This window comes from Balaenoptera borealis (genome assembly GCF_965194805.1).
Source record: "Balaenoptera borealis genome assembly, chromosome: 18".
Taxonomy (NCBI): domain Eukaryota; kingdom Metazoa; phylum Chordata; class Mammalia; order Artiodactyla; family Balaenopteridae; genus Balaenoptera; species Balaenoptera borealis.
In genome coordinates this window covers 66,847,549-66,872,431 of record NC_138877.1, presented here as the reverse complement: position 1 = coordinate 66,872,431, position 24,883 = coordinate 66,847,549, and the positions used below count along the sequence as shown (strand labels likewise).

General features: G+C 39.1%; 1 protein-coding gene and 1 long non-coding RNA gene across 11 annotated transcripts in view; one reads left to right on the top strand and one right to left on the bottom strand.

The window, feature by feature from the left end:
- Positions 1 to 15,606, top strand: part of LOC309616037 — a 69,353-nt gene extending 53,747 nt beyond the window's left edge. For both annotated transcript variants that reach the window (XR_014237223.1, XR_014237224.1), the window contains exon 3: positions 14,325 to 15,606. This is a non-coding gene — a long non-coding RNA (uncharacterized lncRNA). The remainder of the gene's footprint in view (positions 1 to 14,324) is intronic.
- The window catches only part of MBNL2 (muscleblind like splicing regulator 2), a 158,501-nt gene that overhangs the window by 9,327 nt on the left and 124,291 nt on the right, over positions 1 to 24,883 (bottom strand). For 4 of the 9 annotated variants that reach the window (XM_082366150.1, XM_082366149.1, XM_082366154.1 and 1 more), the window contains 2 exons: positions 17,773 to 17,808; positions 16,386 to 16,480 (listed from right to left, as the gene is read on the bottom strand). The exons of 2 other annotated variants lie outside the window; for them this stretch is intronic. In XM_082366150.1, coding sequence (XP_082222276.1) covers positions 16,386 to 16,480; positions 17,773 to 17,808 — 131 coding nt within the window. Of the gene's footprint in view, positions 1 to 16,385; positions 16,481 to 17,772; positions 24,244 to 24,883 lie in introns of those variants that run through there. 3 more of the 9 variants (XM_082366153.1, XM_082366156.1, XM_082366157.1) reach the window with 2 other exon arrangements.

Sequence of the window (24,883 nt, the reverse complement as noted above, 5' to 3'; positions counted from 1 at the left end):
TTGGTTGAAGCAAACTCTACAAAAGCAGACAGCCATTTGTACATCTTTGGCTGCCAGAGAATTCTGTACTTAATTCTAGGGTGGATTACTATAGATTAGTATACTATGAATTATTAACATCGAAAGCAAATGCCTTTGGTTTCTTGGTGGACATAGGTTATCAGAGTAATTCTCATGATATGTGTTGATCAATGAACACTTTCAAGAACTTTGACTTATTTCATGTCTATTTGTAAATTTTGTTTTTGAAGATTTTTTTTTGATGTGGACCTTTTTAAAAGTCTTTATTGAATTTGTTACAGTATTGCTTCTGTTTTATGTTTTTGGTTTTTTGGCCATGAGGCCTGTGGGATCTTAGCTCCCCGACCAGGGATTGAACCCCCCACCCCCTGCATTGCAAGGTGAAGTCTTAGCCAGGGGGGACCGCCAAGGAAGTCCCAGTATTTGTAAATTTTAATTGTATAAAAAGTTCAAAGATAATTAGAGGTGCATGAAAAGACACTTTGAAAACCAGTCACATTCATTATTTGAGTGGTATGTTGTTCCAGGGCAGGGCAGGGTCTTCTGCCGTATTTGACTTGTTTTCCAAGTGGAGTTTTATTTATACAGAAAAGGCATATAGTGGGTTGTGGGAGAAAATTCTCAAGTGTGACAACCAGTTTCACTCTTGGGAAGAGTAACCTGAGGTTGGTGGGAAGGCCCACAATATTTAGCAGAACTTAAAGAGTACTTCAGTCCAGATTATTGTCTTGCCTTCTGTCATTAATATAAAGTTTACACTTAAAACTCTAATTCTTCTATTTTCAATGACATATCACTTTGCTGATGACTCACGACTGTCTAATATTTTCCACTCTACGATATTTGAACAAAAAGATTTTTCAGATATACTTTCTAAGAATTATCATTTAAAATACTACTAACTGACTTTTTGTATAAAAGGCAATAACACTGGCCTCATTGAAAATTACTGACGAGGGTCCACACTGGCAATTTATATTATCTGGATAAAATACATATATGGAACTTCTTGATTTGAGTAAGATTCCACTCCTTGCATGAGTCCAAGTCACCTGGAAAAATCCAGGCTCTTGTGAGTATTGCAGTGATGCTTTGATCATGATTCCCAGCTCCACCCCAGACCCAGCTGCAATCAATCCCCATTCCCCTGAGGGAATTCTGAGGCTTACTTCTGTTGCTTTCATGGTGAGATGGGAATCTACACCTCAGATCATCTAAAAATCCATACATCATTCATGGGTGACTTTTTCTCCAAAATAATATTTATGAGGAAGAAAGGAAAGGCATTTGAGAGGAGATGTTTTATTCCTCATGCTTCCCCCTGTTGCTATAGCAGTGTTGAAAAGAAAATCGCATTCGGGAGTGTTGTGTGCTCATTCAGGAAGAGAAGGGCTATGAGATCATGTTTGCTCTGCAGGTGCCACAGCAGGTCGAAGTAAAACAAAATGCTAGATTGGAAGGGCCACACGACAGCCAGGAAAAAAGAAATTGGCAAATCAATTATAGCATCCAAGGCAAATGAGAACAGAGGGTGGTGTGAATGCATCTGGTGGCCACCCAGGACCAGGTTCCAGCTTTTATCTTCCTATTCATCCTCTGGCATTCTTGGCTCCACACCGTACATCCCATTCCTACTCCACACACCTTCCCCAACAAACATTCCAATCACGCAATGAACCATAGACTGTGGTTCCTCTACCCTCAGCTGGTGGAGAAGGTGAAGGACTTTCCTATCACATGCTGTCTGGGGCTTTGGGTTAAGCATATGCTTTTGGCATCCTTCTTGAATCCTAAAGATGTAGAAACATCCATGAACATGGTATTTAGCCTCTTTCATGCTGTGAGCACAATATTATCCTTGAGCAATGTCACCAGTTAAATAAACTATTATAGGCCAGCCTGGAGACCTAACCATCAAATCCACCACTGTCTCTATAGGAAAATTACTTGAGTTCCAAACCAAGTGGCAAAGGGAATTTTGAACAAACATTTTTAAAATTAGAGACTGTATGTATATTAAGGAAGGCTAAATTCCTCTACTATATCAAGAAATAATATATAATAATTGGGCCACACTATTTAAAAATACTGTAAAATATTATAGAAAAGGTAATAAGATATTTTTCTAAAAATATTATGTTTAGAATATGTGCAGTGAGATACGGAGCAAGCAAGGCTGTCTGGGATTAGACAGGCTGCCCACATCTGAGGCTACTTCAGGGAAGGTGACCTCTGGACATGAAGGGAGAATCTAAGAAAACATTTTTTATATCTTTAAAAACCAGTTTATGCAGTGACTGAAAAGAAATTTCAAAAGCATTCCTTTAAACCTGCTCTTTTCAATATGGGGTTTTGCTCCCAGTAATAAATTGAAGAATCAGGCCAAGAAAAATCACAGAAGCAAGATCCTGCTGGATTCAACATTAAGTCCCCAGTCCTGCCTAGTGCCCTGCTTTTGTATCCACTACCATTATGTTAGACTTAGAATCCTGGGCACATTTTGGCCGTAGTATTCATTTTAACAGTGGAGCAGAATGTATAATTCAGTCCGCTAAGAACTGGCTTTTAAGACACCAAAGGCAGAAAAGTAACCAAATGCTGGGATTCAGTAAAAAGAAGGGTAAGTTAATGTCATGCGCAGGACATGAAGTGTGTCTTTGTGTATTGTAGTCATCTTACACATTTCTCAAATTGATAGGATGACACTGCCATTTAAAAAATTTCCAGCAAAAGTAGTTTTGTTTTGTTTTCTTCCTTTCTAGTTCTTTGCCTGGGTGTTTGTGTATGTGTGTCAGAGAGCGAGAGAAAGATGAACAAAACCACTCAATGTGTGTAAAATAATGGTGCAAAGGAAAAATCAAAGAGAGTCCTGGAGTGGAATTTCGGGAGGCTTGTTTGTGCCACCAACCAGCTTTGTGACCCTTCTGGGCCTTAGTTTCTCTCTCTGCTCGTACCACATTGGCACCTCTGCAGTGTGGTGGGTAGTTAACCAGGTTGCCATCTGTCCTCCCTGATAACTCCTCAGAAAATGCCCTAAATATCCTGGTATAATAGATGGCAAAATAGAAACCAAAGGAAGAAAGCAAGCTCCTACATTCTCTCTTATTTCTCTATTACTAACTGTCCTCCCTCAAAGCTCAGTGGTTAGGCCCATTCTTTCAGCTTCTCTACTTTTTGAGATGATCCTTATTATATAATAATTACTTTGACTGTAATTACTTACATGTTGGTTTATTGCCTGTCCCCTTGACAGTGTAAGAGCCACAAGAACAGGGACTGTTTTGTTCATTGCTGTATTCCCAGAATTTTGAATTTCACATGACACATAGTGGGCTCTTTGTAAACATTTGTTGAGAAAAAGTATGAAGATGCATTGCACTGGGTTAACAGTGGGCTTTTGTTATGGCCTCAGAATAGACCCAGCTTCTAGCCTGCATGGTTCACTGAGGAAGAATTTGCATTTGCACTCAGTTACCTGTTTCATGAAAACAGAACTCTTAAAGGAAAACACAGCAACAATAAAGAAGTTTTAATGTGAAAAGAATAATTTTATACTATGGATTAAAAAAAACAAAAACCTACGTATAATTAGGCATCTTTCTTTCCAACCTAATTCTTTCTTCTTTGGAGAAATGTCTATTCAGATCCTTCACCCAATTAAAATATTGTGGTAAAATAGGCAGAGCATAAAATTGGCCATTTTAACCATTTTTAAGTGTATCGTTCAGTGGCATTAAGTACGCTCACACTATTATGCAACTGTCACCGCCATCCATCTCCAGAACTTTTCATCATTCCAAACTGAAATTCTGTGCCCATTAAACAATAACTCCTGTTCTCCTTTCTTGCCAATACTTAACCCCTCCTTCCTTCTTTCCCTCCCGTCCTTCTTTTTATCCTCCCCATTTTGGGCTTCAAAATGGAATTTTTCTGTTTGCGTATCTGAATCATCATTGATTCCTTGGGATACTTTGGAATTGAGCTCTATGGTTTTACCTACAACTGAATTAACCTCTAGTCACTCCTTTCACAGTTGCCTCCTCCAGGCTGCCCAAAACATTCCTTCTCAAGTAGAACGAATCAAGTAGTGATGTTCGTTTAACCTGAGATTTATGTGAAGGTAAGGTTCTGTGAAAACAGTGGAGAAAAACAGTATCTCTCTTTTAAAATTATTGTTTAAAAAAAAAAAAAAAAGTCCTGGATGAAAGGACTCCTCCTGGTAGACTCTTTTTTTACATAAGTTTCTTGCCAGTTTACCACCCTTGGAAGGGTGAAATGGTGCCCTCATTCATCTACTTTCTAGCTCTTGTTTACTGGACTGAAATTTGAATTTCCTTGTTGGTCTCATCAACTAACCATATTTTCAGACATTTCTGATATCGAACTTGGATTTTAAAAAGGTTTGCTTCTACTGGAACTTTCTTCTTAATTGGTTAAAACTTTGTAAACCAATAGTTAAACTCAGTAGTTAGCAGTTTTTAAGGGAACCATATAAAGAACTTCACCCCAGTCCTACATTGACCATAAGCTCCAATCTAATTCAAATATGGTGGAGACACAAGAGAACAGGATTTGGAGATCAGTGAACCTGAGTTCTAAAACTGTCCAGCCACTTCCAACCTGCTTGAATCTGAAGCACATTATTCTTTACAATTTGCTCTCCTCTGGAAAATGGATGAGATACTTCACAGAGTTCTACTGAATATTAAATTAAATAATGTATATAAAATGTCTGATATGTAGTAGTGTTTTTTGATAAATGTTGGTTCCCTTCCCTTGGTCTATTTATTTTAAAATTCATAATCCTAAATAAAATTTGGTTCAGCTCCTACTTAATTAGGCATTCAAATAATAATTTTGTGCATTTAAATATTATGTGATCTGTATGACACTCCATATGTGTTGATAATAAATTTGATTTTGATGAGATTAGGATTTTCTAAAATGTCAAATGTACTTCCCTTTCTGTGTATGTATATCTTGACCTGTCACTGAAAACTAAATAAATATAGGCTGAACTTCTTTATTGTTCATGAAAGTCTTGACTGTCATTCATATCAATCATTTTTCAAACTAAAATCTTTTATTATAAAAGCATCAACATCCAGTACCATACAGTGATCAAAGTCCACTGCAATAGAAAGTTACATCCCTGGTGGTCCAGTGGTTAAGATTCCATGCTTCCACTGCAGGGGGCATAAGTTCAATCCCTGGTCTGGGAAGTTCCGCATGCCATGGGGTGTGGCCAAATAGATAAATTAATTAATTAAATAAAATAATAAATAAAAAATCAAGTTAAAAAAAAAGTTACATCCCATGGGAGGCAGCATCTCCCACTCTTTAAATTTAGATCCAGTTCAAACCCAGCTTCTAGACCTAATAACTGTGTTCATGGGTAAGTGATTCAACATCTTTTATTCTTAGTATTCCTTTTCTCTGTAATGGGAATCAAACGTTGTCCCTAATGCATAAGTTGTTGTGAGCCTTAGATAATGTAATTAACAAGTGCTTGGTGGTAGTAAGCAGATGCTACTGTTATCCCATGCTAATAGTTCACTTATTTTAATTTCCTAGGCTATGCCACAAAACATGAATATGAATATTTTGACAAGGTATAGCATTTACTAATAATTCTTAGATCACTGGGCTTAGAGCAAACCACTATTTATGGACACTTCTGCACACCCAGTCTTGTCTAATAAACATCCATACTTCAATTTTCAAACCTTCATCTCTTCTCAGATAGGTTCACATAACCAGCAGGAAAAATGAGGGGACTTAGGTTATGAGTTTATGTTAAAAAAAAAAAAAGAAAGCAATTCTTAAACACAGTTTTCCAAGGCAAAGGAATACAGTGGGGTTTTCTGCTCATTCTTCACACACACCTTAGATTTCCCTCTTTTAACTTCTTTCCTTGTTCAAGGCCATCCTTAATGTTACAGGGGTCAGAGAAGACCAAAGAAAAGAAGATGAACAATAGGAATTGATTCAAGCAATTCCTTTTCTCCTGGATCTTCATAACTAAAGTGGTTCTCTGGCCCTTTCAAATATCTCGGGATAACAATGACAAGAATTGAAAGAATGACTAATGGAAGAGTTATGAACAATATTTTGAGAAAAAGAAGGAATTGAGTTTAACATCCCTGGGTATCTTTTTGACTCCTCCAAAACCTTTCTAAATTTTAAGGAGGAAGAAAATCTATTGACTGTTCTAAACAATGTATAGCTAACGTATTCATGCTGGATTGTGGTTTGAGGGAGGGAAAGAGGACTAAGCATGGTGTTAGGAGATCAGTTTCTAATCCCTTGTGTAACCTTGAATGAGTCACTTAACCATTGTAGGTCCTTTTCCTCATTAAAAAATGGAAGATTAGGAGGTTGGGGGAGGTTGTATATCTGGTTTTGCCACTTAATAGATGACCTTGCACAAGTTTTTCAACTTCTCAAAACTGCAGTTTCCTTATCTGTATATTAGGGAGAAGAATATTTCCTTACAGGGCCATTTTGGGTTTTAATGAGATAATTCATATAAAAGCTTAGCATGATGTCTGGCACTTGGTAAGAGCTTACTAACGGAGAGATGCTTGCTTTATCTTTGTGCTTTCTGTATGCTCTATAGTACTTTGGGGTCCCTTTAATGATCATTTAAAGCACTTTCTCAGGAAGGCAGTGTGGTGAAAGGGAAAAAACACTACCCTAGGCAGGACACAGACAATTGGGTTCTATTCCTGGTTCTCTTATTATTTATGTGACTTGGGTAAGCCACCTTACTGATCTGGGGTCTTGTTCCAATTTATAATGTAACTTGCATCATCATTTCCCTTTTCTGTTATTGTAGAAGTATGGCATGGTTGTGGTCAGTTTGCTCTTACGACTTATCACCTTTCATAACTTTGATGTAGTTAATGCAGGTCTTGGGTCAGACCTGCGGTGCCTGAGGCAACAGTGACTATGGGAAAATGGGTGACGTTTTACAACATTCAGCTTAATGATGCTGCTTCCAGAAATGCATTGTGGTAAATACTGAAAAGTGTCTGTATTTGATCATAGGAAGCTCATCGACATAAACTCTGAGATCTTTGGAAACTCCAGAGCAAGGAGAGTGACGATAATACTATAATTTGATCACCGAGAGTTAAAACAGACAGACCAAAAGTTTCAGCATATTATACGTGATGCCGAGAGTCATGACGGAGTCTAAGTGCTAGACTAGCTGTAGTTTTTCATAAACCAGTGTCAGAAAATACCAGTCAACAAATTTCTCTTTTATAGTACAAATGAAAGTGAAGAAGTGTCCACAGGAGCCATTCTTTTTATGTAAGTCATTGGGAGAAATGTCTTGTAGACGGTTGATGTGGCAAGGAGCAGAGAGCTGGTGAATCCACAGATACTATAGAAACTGGCAAGAGCCACTGGGAGAGTAAAGGATCAAAATGCCTCCCTGAATTTTCTTGATTTTCTTAGTTACAGTCTGTCCTCCTTCATATCTTCAGGTTCTGAATTCATGGATTCAACCAACCATGGATAGAAAATATTTGAAAAAAAAAATTCCAGAAAGTTCCAAAAAATACAACTTGAATTTGTCATGCGCTGGCAACTATTTACATAGCATTTACATTGTCTTAGGTAACGTAGAGATGATTTAAAGTATAAGAGAGGATGTGCATAGGTTATATGCAAATGCGCCATTTTATATAAGGGACTTGAACATCCATGGATTTTGGTATCACTCGGGGTCCTGGAACCAATGCCCCACAGATACTGAGGGACGAATGCATTCATCCTCCCCTCCCCACATTTTCCCTTTTCTCTCTATCCCAATTTTATCACTTCATCAACAAAGTAGCTTCCTCACCAGTTAACCTGCGCTCTGCCTATCCCAGCTCACACCTACCCACTCACTTCCGGTAGGTGAGTGTTTGCAAGTCTCTCATTTCGCATTTTTCTGCCCCGCCCTCAGCCTGCCTTTTGACCTCCTCAGTAACCTAACCTCTCCTCACCTGCTCAAGGAGATTTTCTAGTCCTGCCCACGTGTGTCTTCCCTTCACTCCCTCACTCACTGCGGTGTGGCCTTTAGTGCGTGTGAGCTACACTGTTCCCCCCTTTAGATCTGATGTAGTAATAGCTGCTCCGTCTGCATCTATTGTGGGATAAAGTCTGAAACTGATTCTGAAACTCCTAGCTGAGCCGCGAAGGCTATTGGGGAAGAAGGTGGGATAAGAGGGAAGCATTGACCTCAGGGTCAGAGTCTTGAGGTCAAATGCAGGCCCTTCTACTGATTAGAGCCACAGCCACATCTGAGCCTTGATGTCTTCACATGTTAAAGAGTGAGAATAGAGCCCATCTGATAGGGTTAAATGTGAGAACACATGTAAAGCATGATGCTGGTACATTTATAATGCCAGTCTCCTTGCCCCTTACCCCACCCCCCAGCTCTACCTGTTACATTTCACTCTGGTCAGGAACAACCTCACCTGTTCCTTATCTAATTCCTACACATCCTTCAAGACCTGCCTCCACACTTTTATACACAGTAGTGTGTATATGTTAATCCCAAACTCCTAATTTACTCCCCCCTCCCACTTGGGGGTAAGGCTCTGCCGTGGAGCTTACTTCCCATGCAATAATGTTTGAATCCTTGACTATTTCACTTTGTGACACTGTCTGATTGCTTTGCATCTCTTTGACTAGGCAGTAAACTCCTGGGTACCCTTAGCACCTCCCCACACTGGTGGCCTCTAGAATGTTCAGCAGACTCAGACAGGTCTGACCTTGGAAGCCATTGACTCCTGTGATGTGGCCCAGAGAGAATGCTGGAAGAGGCTGAGAGGCCAGACCTCATGCCAGTTTGTCTTTGACTCATCATGGCGTCATATCCAGTAAGTGAAGTGACAGTCAGGCCAGCTTTGTGTCAGGAGACGGCAAAGATCTCTCCTCCCCATCCACCCACACAGCAAGGCTGGCAACTTCCCCAAACATGCAGGTAGAAGTGTGGGAAGGCAGGCAGCAGTGGCAAAACTTGGGGAGATAGATGCCTATAAGTCAAAAATTTTCTCTGTTCATAGCAACTTTTATTAAAAATGAGACCCCATTCATCTCTCAACCCTTGGCAATGGATCCAAATTCCTGCACTGTGCCTAGTCTCTCTTTCCTTACAAATCTAGAGCTGGAAATAAACACACATATAGGATGAACTGTATATTTATTCCTCTCAAAAGAGAAAACCTACAAATAGAAAAATGAGCATGATTTTATTACGGTCAACGGAAGCCAAAGTACTACTGGGAATATAACTTTTCAATCTAAAAAGATTCCCCCAAATTCCATCAAAATGCAAAAGAGGGTGGGATTTGAAGGAAAATAAGTAGGACGATCCACCAGGCAGTCAAGTTCCACAGAAGGACCCTTGACATTTTCTCTTCAGCTGCACAAAATTGGAACTGATATTATGTCTTTAGGTGCTGTATACAAAAGAATTCTACCCAAGTTTCTCACCACGAGGTGTAAATTATTCATGAAAAATGAAAATGTACTAGATTACAACACTTACATAACTTAGCCTTTCCTTGGAGAATCTGCAAATACATATATTAATTAAACCTCATGGTAGTTCTGCAAAGCAGCTGCTTCTGAGGCAGGAAAATAAGAGGCCTTTTTTCTTCTTATTTTCTGCTTTCTTGAAGAGAGAAAATCATCTGCCTCTATATGGTTCTCAAAGATCCAGCTCCACCTAAGACATACGGAGCAACCCTCCCACCTCTCCTCTCCACCTTAAACATCTTTTTTTTTTTCCACCAGACTAGCAAGACTGGATTCCAGTGCCCCAGCCACGTGGCACCATGGAATTTAGACTCAAGTTGCCAAGCAGCTTTAACCAATGGTGTTAACTGAACGCAAATGCCGCCATTTTTATTGTTTTGATTTTTTTATTTGAAGAGCTATACAGCAGGCTCCAGTGAATCTCCCTCTCTCTCCTCCTCTGTCCCTCCACCCCTCTTTCTCTACACACACACACACACACGCACACACACACTCCCTCTCTCCACAAAATATTTGATATGGCGATTCTGCCTCATTTGAGGCAACCAGATCCATTACTGAAACGGAACCTTCCTCTGTAGTTAGAATATCAGCCCAAAGTTAGAGAAGGCCGAGCAACGTTAGCAGCATTACAATGCTGAGATGGATGTCTCAGCCCGAGCGCTATTTACAGGCCCTGGATTTGGACAGTTGCTCTCCAGCCCTTTCAGAGCACGACATACTTGGGGCCCAGCTGCTTTCTGTCGACTGTTCTCAGGACCCAGCAAACTGCGAGAAAGGAGCGGTTCACAGTTTGATCATCCATACAGGGAGGCCAGTCGCTCTGCTGTGTATTTCAGGGGAGGGAGCTAACGGGGGTCTCCTCCTCCCACGCCGGGGCTTTGCAGAACCCAGATTTTTCTTGTGAAAAAACACAGGCTCCAAATGGGTCAAGTGGTGAATAGTGGGGAATGTTTAATGCCTCCTACATTTGTCTGAATATAGTCCTAACAGATGGCTTTGAATAATAGATGTTTTAGAAAACTCTTTGAGATGAGAGATTAAGTAGAACATGACCTTACCTTTCTAGACTTCTTGGTTAGGATGGGGTGATTTACTGTAACTTTGTATATAGAAGTCCAAGAATCTATATACAAATAGCTTTGAAGTTGTGTTCATGTTTATATGTGAGAAATGAGTAAAATCTGATGCTCTTAAACTTTTCTCATCTCCCTTTAGTAATTTGTAGCAGGCCTGATAAAGCATAATATAGGTATCCGGTTGCATGTAATTATTTTGTCTGGTAAGATACTGTTGAAATTGTTATTATATATATACTAATCAGGCATGTCTGGAAAATGGGGATTTTCTGACTTACCAAATATCCCAATAAATGGAGGGCTAGGAATGTATAATACGTTATTAACTAATTTTCAATAAACTCTTCCTAAGGCCAGCTTTCTGTTGAATGGATTTAATCTTTGGAAGAGGATTCAGAAGATGTGATAAAACCTTGCGGTCATAATTAAACACCAATCAGCGCTTTTTGGAGATGTAATTAGTGTTGTTAACATGTTGCCAGAAATATAATTGATTTCACCAGCTTTAAAGGCACTGCGTGGGATGCGCCATTAAAATATTCCTAATATCCAGCATGTAAGAATTTGCCTTCCTAGCATGGACTCATGACCCAGAATGAATTAGATGAATAACTGCCCTCCACGTCCACATAGCTCTAACTGTGGACACGTGGACAACACGTATTCACTCCAAATCTGAAGGGACTCTTTCTTCCAGGCAGAGGCCTGGGAGGTGTTTGAGCTTTTGTGGCTCTGACTCTCATGCGGGTAGGGAGTGGGGAGCTGCATATTAGGCGCAAGCACCATGGAGGCATTTGCCCAGGGAGTCCGCCCGAAGGCCATCCTTGAATTCAGGTCCTACAGAGGCAACTTCCTCTGGTTAACCTTTCATGTCAGCCCAAATCTCTTCTTCTGCTACATGACATTTATTTGGACAGGTTTTGCCATAGCATGAAACCATTTTTATGTTTCTCTTTGGCTAAACGTGACTGTCCCTATGTAACAGGCAAAGGCAAGGCAAAGTCGGCCACTCGCCGGCTGCCACTGTCCCACTTGAGGCTCTTGTGAAAGCCTCTCCACGGTCTCCGGAGACTCTCCCGCCTTGAGTCCATCTGCTTGCTATTCTCAGAGCTGTGTTCCATCACCTTCCTGCTTGAAAACCTTCAGTGGCCAAATAAAGGCCAGCGAACCCTTTACCCTGGCATTTTAGGTCCTACACACTCGGAATCAAACCTATGTTGCAGCCGCTCGCGAAAACTGGTGCTCTGGCCAACGGGATTGTTAGTTTTTCTCTGCTAAGCTTTACACTTCCCCACCTTTGTTGTATATCAGCACTGTCATTCCATCTATCTAATGATGATGCTTTAAGGAACATGCAGATAGAGTCCTTGTGGAATTCAGAGGATAGAAAAAAGAAATTCTAGCTGCAGGGGTTCAGGGAAAGACTCAGAATATAAATTGTATTTCAATTGGGCCTTCAAGGATGTTATCAGGTAAGTTGAATAATCTCTGTATATAAATGAAGAAACTAAGATTTAAAATATATTTACTAGGAAATTATTTTCTCCCCTTTTGAAATAGAATGTATTTTTGAAGTAAAAAAATAATAAAGCAATGACAGGATAGAGTACCATAATAATTCAAGTTAGAGGGATTTCAATCTGCACTCTCATTTTATTAAATAAAATTTCTTATAATGCGAAAAAAACTAGATAATCCATATGCTAAGCTGCTGACTGTACACTCTAAGATTAAATTGGCTTCAATATAGGCATCTATAGATGTATACATCCTGACCTTCTGTTAGCGGACTGAAATTGACTGACTTATATAGTACCTGGGTTTTCATTTCTGATTTCCCTCATTACGATGCTACTTGTGAGATGAGTGGCAGAGGCTGGGAGTAAAGTCCAGGGCCATGATTCACACAAAAGAAGCCCATGAATCTGCTTCACCAGGACTAAAGACTAATTCCTTTTCATTTCTCGTCTTAGTTCTCATCTTACTTGTACAGAAATTATTCATAATTTTCAGTCTACTCACTGGGTATAATATAACATAGACTCTTAATAAATAGTTCTATATCATAATTAATATATATCAACTATGTATATGGTTTCTAAATGTGACCTGGCTATTACATAACTAGCCTGAAGCTCTGCTCAGATTCAGTTCGCCTCCCCAGCTTAGAATTCACCTCAGTCTGAGCTGCATTAGCAGAACTCCTTCATTTTTCCCTAAAGCAACAGAGCTTGCTGCTATTGAGTTTCACTTTAAAGACAGTTTTACCTGTGGAAGAAGTGACTTCCGTTCATTTATAATTATAGAGAGAGGCAGTGTAGCATGGTGGTTAAGAGCAAGGCCTCTGGGATCAAACTGCCTGGGTTTAAATTCCAGCAAGACCATTTATTAGATGTTTAACTTTGGCTAAGATAGTTAACCTTGGTTTCAGTTTTACCGTCTATAAAATGGGGATGACAGTAATATTTATAACACTGTAGTAAGGATTGAGTGTATCCTATACATATGTATTCTTTCTCATATGATATATATGATATGATATATAAAAATATGTAATGTATTATATAAGAGAGAAACCATTTAGAGTAGTATCTTGTATCTATAAGTAATTTGTTAATAATAATATCATTATTATTAGGTATAACTTGTATATTGAGGCCCAAAGACCTTAATTGAAACAGGAGATAGCTGTTGGTAAATTTGTTTATTGTATTTTTGTTTATATATCTACTCCCAGAGTTAAATAACCAAAAACTAATTTTCTATTTCCCAAAAGTATTTGGATCTTGTCGTCATTTAATTTCAAACTGCAAGTCTAAGTTCAGTTAAAACTTTCATTGCTGGCACCTTGATTAAGCCCTGAGGGTAGAATTTATAGACTTATTGCTGGTTCAACTTGCCTCACCCTGGGGTAACATGTGAAGGAAACCTGGGCCGGAGGAGCTGTCATGGGATGTTTCGATCTATGCTCTTTCTTCTCTGAATGACTTGTATCTTATTACAAATACTTATGAGATTTGAACTATTTGAACTGACAGGCTAAATTGATCAAATGAACTAAAAAACTGTCAAAACCCTACCGCATTTTGTGTTAAAGACAGATGGCTCAATATATATACTTGATGTGTGTTTAAACATACATCCATGTTAGTAAAGTAATAAATATATATGTATATATTTATCTATAAAAAAAAAAAGACAGATGGCTCAATGAAGCGAAAGAAGAGAGGATGCGTATCATGCACTGAACTGTGAAATCATTAGCACCACTTCCTACCCTGTTTGTGTTTACCTTTATAATCTCATGCTTTGGGCTTAGCACAGCAGCTAAGGAACCATAGATTTGTTGAATCTTAGAGCTGGAAGGGACCTCGGAGGCCATCTAGTTCTAATCTTCCTTTTACAAGTGAGGAAACAGATTCATTTTGTTTAAACGACATGTAGTTCACATGGACATGATTCAGTGTGAGTTTAAAGGGCGAAATCTTAATAAGATGAAAACTTGTCATTTCACAGTCATCAGAAATCTCTCTGAATTCTGAACTCTTGGGCACTAAAAGAATTTCCAAGTTCTTTTGTAGCTGCTTTGCTCTTTGAAACTTGTTGAAAATACATTAAGAATATCATATCTGAAAATTTATGTTTACTACTGTTTCTTTTTCTGTTGTGTTCATGTGCAAGCAGACCTTCATCAAGAGTCATCACTGAAGTGCAGTCCAGCAACGGTTACATCTGATAAACTGCAAAATGCAGAATCTAGGATTCTTGAAGCTACTGTCAGGTACTCCTGTAATTATACTTCTTTGGATTTAATTGAAGTTAACTTGTTAGTTCCTTTACCAATCACACTCCGCTGGAAAGTGATATACTTTAGCTTCTGAATAGTTATGCTTCCCCTACACACATACATAAACCTACGCATACGTATGCAATCTCAGTTTTTTCTACTAAATGGAGCCAAAGAATCATTAGGCTGGAAAAATGTTTATGATACATGATCAAGAATTTATCATAATAAAGGGACTTATCCTAAAACTCCAAAATAGTTCTTTATCTTGACTTCCTTTCCATTCCCAGGAAAGAGCTGTCTGTATTAGAAGTGCTTAACTTGCCGTAAAGTATGTTACATTCCGTTGTAACGAACACTCTATTACACTTGAAACTTATTTTCTGATGAAGGGACTTTATATAAAACTTCTGCCAAAAATCGCAAAAACATGGTTCAGGAAGACAGGACTTAGACATAAAAGAAACCTTTCCAGTTTCCCTACTAAGAATGACCATGTGAAGAGAGGTGCTTTGAACCTAATGATGGAAGGACGCACACTGTCTCTCCCTTCTGCCATCCCATCATTTAAAAAAATCTTCGCAGCTAAGAAAGTGATTTGCTGTTCTTTGTTCTATCTGTTTGGAAGCTGAGTTGGCTTTCCTTAGAGGGAAGCTGGCATGTTGAGGTGGCGAGTGAAGCTAAAACATTGTCAGTAGTTGGTATTGCCTCTGAGGGCCCGCTTGGCCTCTCCTCCCTCCCTCCTCGCTCTTTTCTGCTTTATCACAATTCAGAGGCCACAGGAGGAGCTCACAGGATTTTACTTTTATTCCTTCATACAAGTGCACTCACACCTATCTTTTCAGCAATGAAACCTATAGCTCTGGAATCACTTATTCACTAGAACTGGGAAAGAAGTGTGACTCAGTCCTTCCCGCCTGCAGAATGTAGTTTGGAATCTGCTGTTTATGCCCAGACATGACTTTTTCCAATTTATCCCGTTAGCTGGGACCTTCCCTCCACCTCCTCCTATATGTCTTGTCATCTTTTATCAGTACAGATGATATAATTAAAACAAAAATCAAAACAAAACAAAACGAAAAAAACCCCACTACACTCACAGTAAAACCAGAATGGCTCTTCTGTGAAGGGAGAGCATGCGCAATCAAGTGTTTTTCCGGGCACGTGAGAGTTTGTGCTTTTACTCCTTTCCTGGGACCAGAAGCACATGTTTGCAAGTTGGTTGGCTGGAGTTAGGGTTACAGTCAGCCTGTGACCACAGGAAACAGCCAACTGGCCCTCCCTGAGAAAGAGTCCATCCGAGGTCTCATTGGCACATGCGTTAAACCAAAAGAATTACACGCCCCTAATCAGTTATATCCAGCCTTTGTGAACTCAGTGGCCTGGTACTCTTCTTCCAGGACCGTTTATCTCTCACTTGGGAACCAAGCGAGTTTGGGAGCACATAGGACCCAGATGAAATGTTAACAAGAATCATTCAGACTTCAAATTTGACACTAAGGGAAAAGGGGAGACTTTTCTAAGAGGAGAGTTTTCTTTTCCTCCACAACAGATAATAGGGTCTCTGAATGAACTGAATCCAAATACAGCCAGTTCTGAAGCACTCCCAGGTGAGCTTTTCTGATTTTTCTGCGACAATTCACAAAGCCCTGGATGCGTAATGCTGCCCTGAAAGGAATGTAAGCCTGTCAGGTTAATCACACAATATTAGGTACGGAAACGAACAGCGCAACACGAAACACAGCTACATCATTATTTGCAGTAAATGTTAACTCTAAATAAGTGCAACCTGTCCACAAATGCTGGCCATAAACTAATCAAAAAATAAAATAAAATAAAATCTGATGGATAAACATGAAAAAAAAAAATTCTCCCTGAGAATTTTTTTTTTTTTTTAAACTATCAGCACTCATTTAGAGTTTGGGATTTGTGAAAGAAAAGCTTTAAAAGGAGCAAACCTGATTGGCTGTGGCTGCTGCTGCGAAGGGGGCACTTGTTGCAGGAGCTGTTGCCGCAGAGACAGTGGCTGACGTAGCGCTGTGCATCATGGGTACTTTCAGGAGGGGGACCATGGGAGCAATGAACAGGAGGGTGTAGCGTTACGGTAACAGAAGTGGCATTTTGGCATATGGTGAATATCAGAGCAGCAAGCCATCATGGGTTAAACCAGCAGATGGCATGCAATCACAATGCAAAGCAAGGAAGCATATGGGAGAGAAATAAAAAAAAGGGAAAATAGCTTATTACAAGTACAATTAAAGGAAGTTTTAAAACATCATCAGTGATTCCCAGAAAGGCCAAAGCAGATTACTTTGGTTGATGTATTTATAAACCCTTTTACCTCCAGCACTAGATCGTTCCCAAGTCAGAGTCTACAGTGCCTGTAATAAACGGTGCTCCCAAAAACGCGAAATTGTAATGTCCAAATGAAGTAAGACTATGCAATATTCACTTTTAATCATCATTCTAAAACATCAAAGCCTCGATAATGTAGGCCTAATTTGGGTTAGAATTTTCTTGGAATTAATTGCAGTTAAATTGAATTTTTTGGGTCGATTTGGGCCTGCCTGTTTGAACTGGAATTACTGGGGATTGTGGTTTATTTGGGTCAATAAACAGTAGAGCAAAAATCATGGCCTTGATGTAGATTCTAACACAGTCACTGTGAAACAGCCAGACAAATTTTGCCAATGTTTATTTTTCTTTACTCTAAGTGGAACTAATCCATATGTCCTTAAGACAGACTTTTGTACCAAGGCATTGGAATGTGTGGGGATAGCTTATGTATGTACTATTAAAAGTTAACATCTAAGGGAATGGTAAGGTACAAATACTCATCACAAATAAATCAACACAAAATTAAAAAGGATAATAAAGCAAGGCAGTTGAGACATTTGTTTTCAAAATACATCCATTTATAATTTTTTAAAATAAATACTTCTGGGAAACTCTGATAACTCTAACACACAGCAAAGAGGAGATAAAGGCACACCACATGAAACTTTAAAACATTGATGAAATTAGCCTGCCTCTCTGATAAAGTAAGCTTTTTTTTTTTCTTATGCTAAACCATATGAACTATAAAGAGAAACAAAATACAGATCATTAAAAAGCAGACTCGTACTTGTGGTTTTATGTCTTGCAGTGGTTGTTCTAGTCACATTAAGATGGTCATTGTCTTCAGTATACAAGTACATTTTGAAACCTATACATTAACTCTAAAGCCAAATAAGCCTTCAGATCTACCAGTTCCTACAGCATTTCTACGATCTTTGAGATAAATCTCAGTCAAGTGAAGGCATTGTACATAATATAAAAGACAAATAAAAAAAGGTTGGAACCTACCAATACTGGTAGCGGGTGTCATGCACAAAACTGACCCTGCATGTCATGCAATGGTAGGTGGAAAAAAGTGAATAAAGGGAAAGAAACAGGTTAGCGGTTTAGAGTTAACATTCAAAGTGAGATTGAAGCACAACCAGAAATAAGTAGGGTTAGTTAACACAGTCTTTTAGAGTCATTCACATGTTCAGTGTGGACACAAATATATGTGACTTATTTTAAGCCAATATTATTCATTACTTTTCATACTTTTGATTCATCTCCATTGACATGATTCTAGTAAGAATGACATGTGATAATTCAGCAGTCACCTTCCTCTAAGACCTCACAGTATCTTACAGACATTCTCAAGTTCATCCTCCAAGGTAGGAAGTGGGTATTTTACAGATGAAAAATCTGAGGCATAGTAACTACTCCAAGGTCATGCATCGTGGGAGTCAAGGCTAAGGCTAGAAATAGAATTCTGTTCCTAAATCCAGGTCAGGTTTTGTATTCACTAAATCACACTGACCTTATTGAATTAAAAGTTTGCTTGTTTGATTGTAAAATGTTTTGTGTCAATAACAATATGAAAACAAAAACAATAATTAAGATTCCGTATCCCCTAAATCAAAGGGTTGCAGGTCAGGTGAATTTTAGATTACTGCTTGAAAGCCCTCAACATAGGAAGACTGAGGTTCCCGTGACGGGATGACCGGATGTGTGTGTGACCTATTTTCTGTTATGAGATTCATTATGACAAAGGAGCGGTGGCTAGCAATAAAATCTAAACACTGCAGAGGCAAAACAGCACAGAACTGGGGCTGGGATAGGACCAGGGCTAGGGGTTTTTGGTGTCTAGGTGGGTAAGTGAGAGGGTGGGAAGGAGAGGGGGAGGGAGGAGGATTTCAGCCCTTCCTTGGGAATAGCTGCCTTACCTGTGGGTGGTCTTATTAATGTACTTGAATCAGAAAACTGACCATGAATATAACATATGTTGTGGAATACTGAAAAAAGAATTGTATTGAAAGGAATTATCTACTTCTGGTTCAGCTCCTTAGAGTGAAAATCAAGGTAATGTAAGGATTTAGATAACTGAAGATTGGGTGTCATATGGGTGCCAGAGAAGTAGTCTTTAATGAAGGTAGGTGTACCCACTTAGGGTTTTAGAACTGCCTTCTGAGATACTGGGTGAAGAATCTGAGATGTGTAGGTCTCTATTCTCTCTGTTGAACTGTTCACACCTGAGGGAGACTTTTTGCCTGATCTGCATTTTGATCAGGCCAACATTAACTAGTCAGGAAAAGAGGCTATTTAACTGGGCCACTCCTGGATTCCTCAGCAAACGTGTGCTAATATATCCAACTGAAAACACACACACAAACACCTCATGACACCCTATCTTTCTCCAGCCCTATGTTTCTAAACTTCTTCACAATCAAACTTCTGGAAAGTTACCTACACATAAATTTGCACTTCCTTGACCCCATTTATTCTTCAGTCCTCTCCAATTTGGCTTTCATTTTCACCTCTCCACTCAAACTGCATGTCATCAGAGAACTCCGTATTTCTGCAATCAGTAAGAACCCTTCCATCCTGAGTCATGGTAACATTTAGCACTTGTCTACTCTCCCCGTATTAAACCACTCTTTTCTCTTGGATTTTCTGATAACACAGACACAGACACAGACACATATGCAAACACAGACACACACACAGACACACACACAGACACACACACACACACACTCTACCTCTATATACTAGAGTTTTTCAGGGCTCAGTCTGGTTCCTTTTTATCTACTCTATACTTTTCTTCTGGTATATCATTCACTCCATGGTATCATTCAATTTAGGATTTAAATACCATCTACAAGCTCAAGGCTTCCAAATTTATGTATCCTGCCCAGATAGCTCCTCTGAGCTCCAGGTTTTTCCATCTAACTGCTTATCTGGCCTTCCTACTTGGATTTCTCACAAATATCTCAAATTGAACATGTCCAAGCATTGACCTTTTCCACAGCATCTGTTTCTCCACCTCAGGAAATGCTAGATGGACATCACCATCGATGTCGTAGCTCTAGCCTAAACTGAAAGTTCTCCCTGACACCACTTTCCCTCGTGAAATTCCCTGGTCCAACTCACCAATAAGACAAAGCAGTTCTGCTTCTAAAATGCGTCTTGTGTTTGTCTGTTGGTCCATCTTCACTGCCACTTCTCATGGCCTGATCACCATTTTATGATCTGGGATCGGCTATGCAGTAACATCCTAACTGGTCTTCCTGCCTCCATTCTCGTCCCCCCCTTTAGTCCATTCTCCATTCTGCTGGCAGAGTAAACCTTCCCCAATACAGGTCTGTTCACTTCTCTGCTGGAAATGATTCATTGCCTTCTCATTGCTTTTAGGATAAAGGTTCCCATGGTCTAGTCTCTGACTATCTCCCCAGCTCATCCTATACCCCTCCCCCGGCCCCCATGCACCAAGCTCCAGACAGATTAGCCTTTCATTTCTTTGAAATGAACTCATCACACTTTTATCCTACTTTTGGGCTTCCTCACAAGCTCTCCCCGCTGCCTAAAATCATCATTACCCCACTCTTCATTTTCCAGGTCTCGAGGTATATGTTGCTTCTTTAAAAAACTGTTCAATTGTTCTTTTACCTACCTTCACATGCCACTTAAATCAGTTTCCTATTTTAAACCTTACTGAACTCTTTACTTTTTCATTCATTATACTCATAAAAATTTTTAATTATATATTTCTATGGCTATTTATTGAAATCCACCTCTCCTCTTCCACTGTAAGCTCTGGAGGGCAGCGTTCATGTCTGTCTACGTCTGTGGGGCACGTGGTAAACAGTCAACTGAGTGAATGTTCTCAGCCACCAGTGAGAGTGTGTTGGGAGCAATTTGTTCCTAAAAGTTATTAAAGTACCCAGTTTGTGAATGATTTCAAAGTCAACCATGGCTGGATTCAAAATTATCCCTATAAAAATTCCATGTTATTCTCTCGCATTCCAATGTGGATGGGCTTTCTTGGAGCACTTTCCTGGACACACCTGAATGTCACTGGGTTGCAAATCATCAACAGCAGCTGCTACAGCCACACTGGACTAGGACTGGAACCGTCCTTTGGCTTCAGTTCAGGACGTGCCTGAAATGCTCAACCAGAGTAATTTGATGAGCATCTCTCTCTATGTGGCCTAAAAGTGATATGAATATCGGAAACACGTAATTTTTGCAATGTGTGGCTGTCTTACTCAGTGGCAGATTCTGGTCCTGATCTTCTTTCTAAGCCCCATCTCTGCCTTTTCACCCCACTCTCTCCCACCACCCGCCCCCGCCCTCGCCCCAAACACAGCCCCTTCAGTACTTTACACTGAGCTACAACGGACAACTTGTTATTCCTCAAGTACACTCTTCCCAATCCATGCTGTTCCCCCTGCCTGGGATGCTCTTCCCACACTGGTAAAATTTTCCTTTCAAAGTCCTAAGCAAATTTCTCCTCCTTTGGAAAGTCTTTCTTTCTCCATATCCTTCGTCGCCACCACCTACTGCACATCCGATGGCCAAATACATTGTCTCTTGCTTCCTCATTCTCAAATCGCTTTGCCCATTCCCTAAGGTAGCCCTTCACGCTTTGCATTATATTTGGTTTTTGCCTTGTTCTGAACTCCGTTGTATGCCCCTGCTGGCTTTGGAACCCAGAACAGACTATGTGTTCAACAGTGGCTTGCTGAATTCAACAGGATAAATACATTTTGCTATGGTTATACAGATAGGGTTTCCACTAAACACTGACAAATCTTTCACCAAGGTGTGTGATAAACTTATGTAATAGTCTGGTTTCTGATCGTTAGGCAGTATTTGTGCTAGCACTTCCCTGTTCTACTTACTCTGTATTTCCAATATAATGAAATAAATCAAGGAGAGAGTCAGTAGGTCGTCTTTGCTCTGACCGGCAGAAGCATTTCACTAAGGCACTAATTCTATTAACAAAGACTTCTCAATTGTTTTCTGCTTCAGTTGCACAAACATTTCCACGCTAGAATCTGTGAGTAGAATTATCTGGACAATTCCATGAATCATATATTCCACTTTACAGCAAAGGCATAGCCTCAGTTTTCCCATCTGCAAAATGCAAATAATTACGCCTGCCACTTGGCGGAACTATCTTGAAGGATAATGAGATAAGAACACTTAGAGGAACTCAGAATAAACCTGTCAGAGAAATGCCAAGAATTATTATGCTGCTATTTCTGTGTGTGTGGTTTTTGTCACTTTCCTAACATAGCAAAGAAAAAGTATAACCACTAGGTTAAAATAATGCCTATCAAAAAAGGAAAAATCCCACCCACTGCAAATGTGCTAGGGCATCAACCAGGGTGATAATTATATTAGCATGGGTTTGGAGAAGAATCCCATATTTTGCGTAATATTTTAAATTAATATCTCCACAGCCTGGAGGCAGAATCCCTGAAATTCAAAGTCACATTGTATCAATGGGAGAATTTTAGCAGCATATCAGAAACTTCACTGTGAATGACCTTTCAATAAAGGGTAACTTCCAGGAGAACATAAAATGGTTTTTTGTTTCACATTTATGATAATTGTTAATGTAAAGCATTTATAGAAAAATCAAAATCTGTCAGTTTAAAAGCAATGAGCCCCTCATTTACTAAGTTAAAAAAAATTATTTTTGAACACCATCACTTAATTTTCAGAGTTTAAAACAATGATTAACAAAGAATGATTATTATCATTATCATTTTAAATTAGGTTGAAAATGTGGCTTATGAGAAAGAGTGCCTGAAATAAAAACTAGAGCCAAAATAAACACTGAATTTTCTGTTATGGATTTAATGGGGGGAAGGACTATGCTAATTTCCTTTTAATAAGATTATCCTTTCATCATTTAAGAGAAACGTGAACACTTCATAGAAGTTGAAATACCATTTCAGAGCATGAGATCCACATGTTTGTTCACTGTGATATTTATGTCATGTTACAGATGGAAATACTTCTAATCCACAGAATTAAGTGGGCTAGGACCCACTTTTCTTCTCCCAAAGCCCGCTCTATTGAGAGTTGCTGGACACACTTGAACAGTTCTTAAAGAGTCCAGCAGGGGGAGGAAGTGCACAACCACAGCACCCAGAACAGCCTTTGGGTCCTCAATACAAGCATTTCATCAACAATAATCAGGCCCTTGCAAAAGGGACGCTATTCGTTCTTGCTTTGGAAGTCTTTAAATGGTTTCCAGGTGAAATATTTTTAAATGAGAATTCTTCCAGTGATTTAACAAGTCAGTCATTATTGAAGTGTTAAATATGAGTTAGAAGCCTTCAGCCTTTTGCATGGCTTAGCTCCAGGGTTTCAGAGGCATTCCCAGGAAATGGTAGTGGCATTACTACCCAGTCTTCAGAAACAGACTTGTCCTTTTCTGTTTTTCCCCTCAGTATATCCTTCCACAATTTTTTTCTCTTAAAATATCTAGTGACAAGGTCTATCAAATAAGACACTTGTAGAAATCACACAGGACCTTCAGATAAGTTTACCTTCTAGTAATTATTTTATAAACATGCTATATCAAGTGGATTACAAGTACAATCACTGCTGTGCTATAACTGTACTGAAATGTCACAATTAAGGTTGTCATAGGACAAGACTGAAGCCCCAATAATTACTGATTTGGAGACTCATTCTACAGGTCTATGAGTCTATTTATTTTAAGAGAAGAGCAGAACTAAAATAAGAAAACTATATACTAAGAACCACTTTACTAATGTAATTTATATTTTTACTACAATATAAATATTGTTAGGTTAATAATTCATTTCAAAGTGTAGATTTTATATAAAGAATAGGATAGAAATATTTATTCAGCTCCCTCCTTTGTTAATTCCTGATATGCTACAGGATTTAAGAACATGGATAATAAACGTGAAAGGTCCATCCATGTGGATTGGGATCAATATGGTTTTTTTTTTGATAAGATTGTTATTCACCTAGATTGACCTTCAAGCCACTGTCATGGGCTGAAAATTTTGACTTCAAACTAAGAACTCAATGGACAGCCTTCTCACTAAAGCCTAAGTCACTCCCTGGTTCTTTTTTTATTTTTATTTTTGACACTCCAGCAAATTTTATTTTGCAAATGTTATCCCTTCTTTTAGCTCAGACTAAAAGGTCGAAACCCCAGTCATTTATGGTGACTCTTTGTGTTTGTATATGGTGGATGTAGGTCTGTGGTCAGGGAAGTGGGTAAAACAACAGAGGAGGGTTGGCGTGCATTGTACTTTTGTTTCTTCACTTTTATCCGATGTTTTATGCCAAGGTCTAAAGGAGGACTCTGGCCTCCGCCTATGGAGGCTGGCTGGTGTCATGTCATGTACATCGAACTGGTCACAGGGAAACTGGGTTCTAGGTCTTTTTCTCTTTAGTAGTGCCACCTTGGGAAGTCACTGCACATTTAGGGGGCCTCAGCTTTCTCATCTGTAAAACAATCAATTGGATGAGGAGATCACTAAGAATCCTTTAAACTTCAAGATTCTGTGATTAACAGAATTCATTTCTTAGTAGGATGACAGAGTTAAAGCACCTTAGCACCTAATATTATCAGGCATTGGCTTAGAAACTGAGGATAAGAGTTCTCTATATTTGTGAACTTGGTGGAAGTTGAGAAGGATGGCAAAAGAGATAGAATGGATGTAAAAATATGAGTAGAGGATTGCTTTAATTTGAATAGCCTCTTTTTTTGTTTGTTTGTTTTGTTTTGTTTTGTTTAGTGCTCTGAATAGGAATAGGAAAAAAAAAAGGTTAGTATTTACTGGAATTGCTATTTTTAGGTCATTCAGGGTTAATGACAAATTTCAATTGTCACACGTAAGAGGTCTTACTTACATAAACAATTTTTACACAGCTTGTGTAAATACAAGAAACCAAAAGCCCTAACAGCTGTTTGCTTCTCATGGGTTCAAACTGTCACTTAACTCTATAAAATATTTGGCTTTAGAATCCTAACAGCCTTTAGCTATTGTCCCAAGCAAGGTAAATTATCTAGATAGCTAGGACAATGATGAGTTTCAGGCTGTATTTATCGTCCCTTTAAAAGCAAACTAGATGCCACCAAACA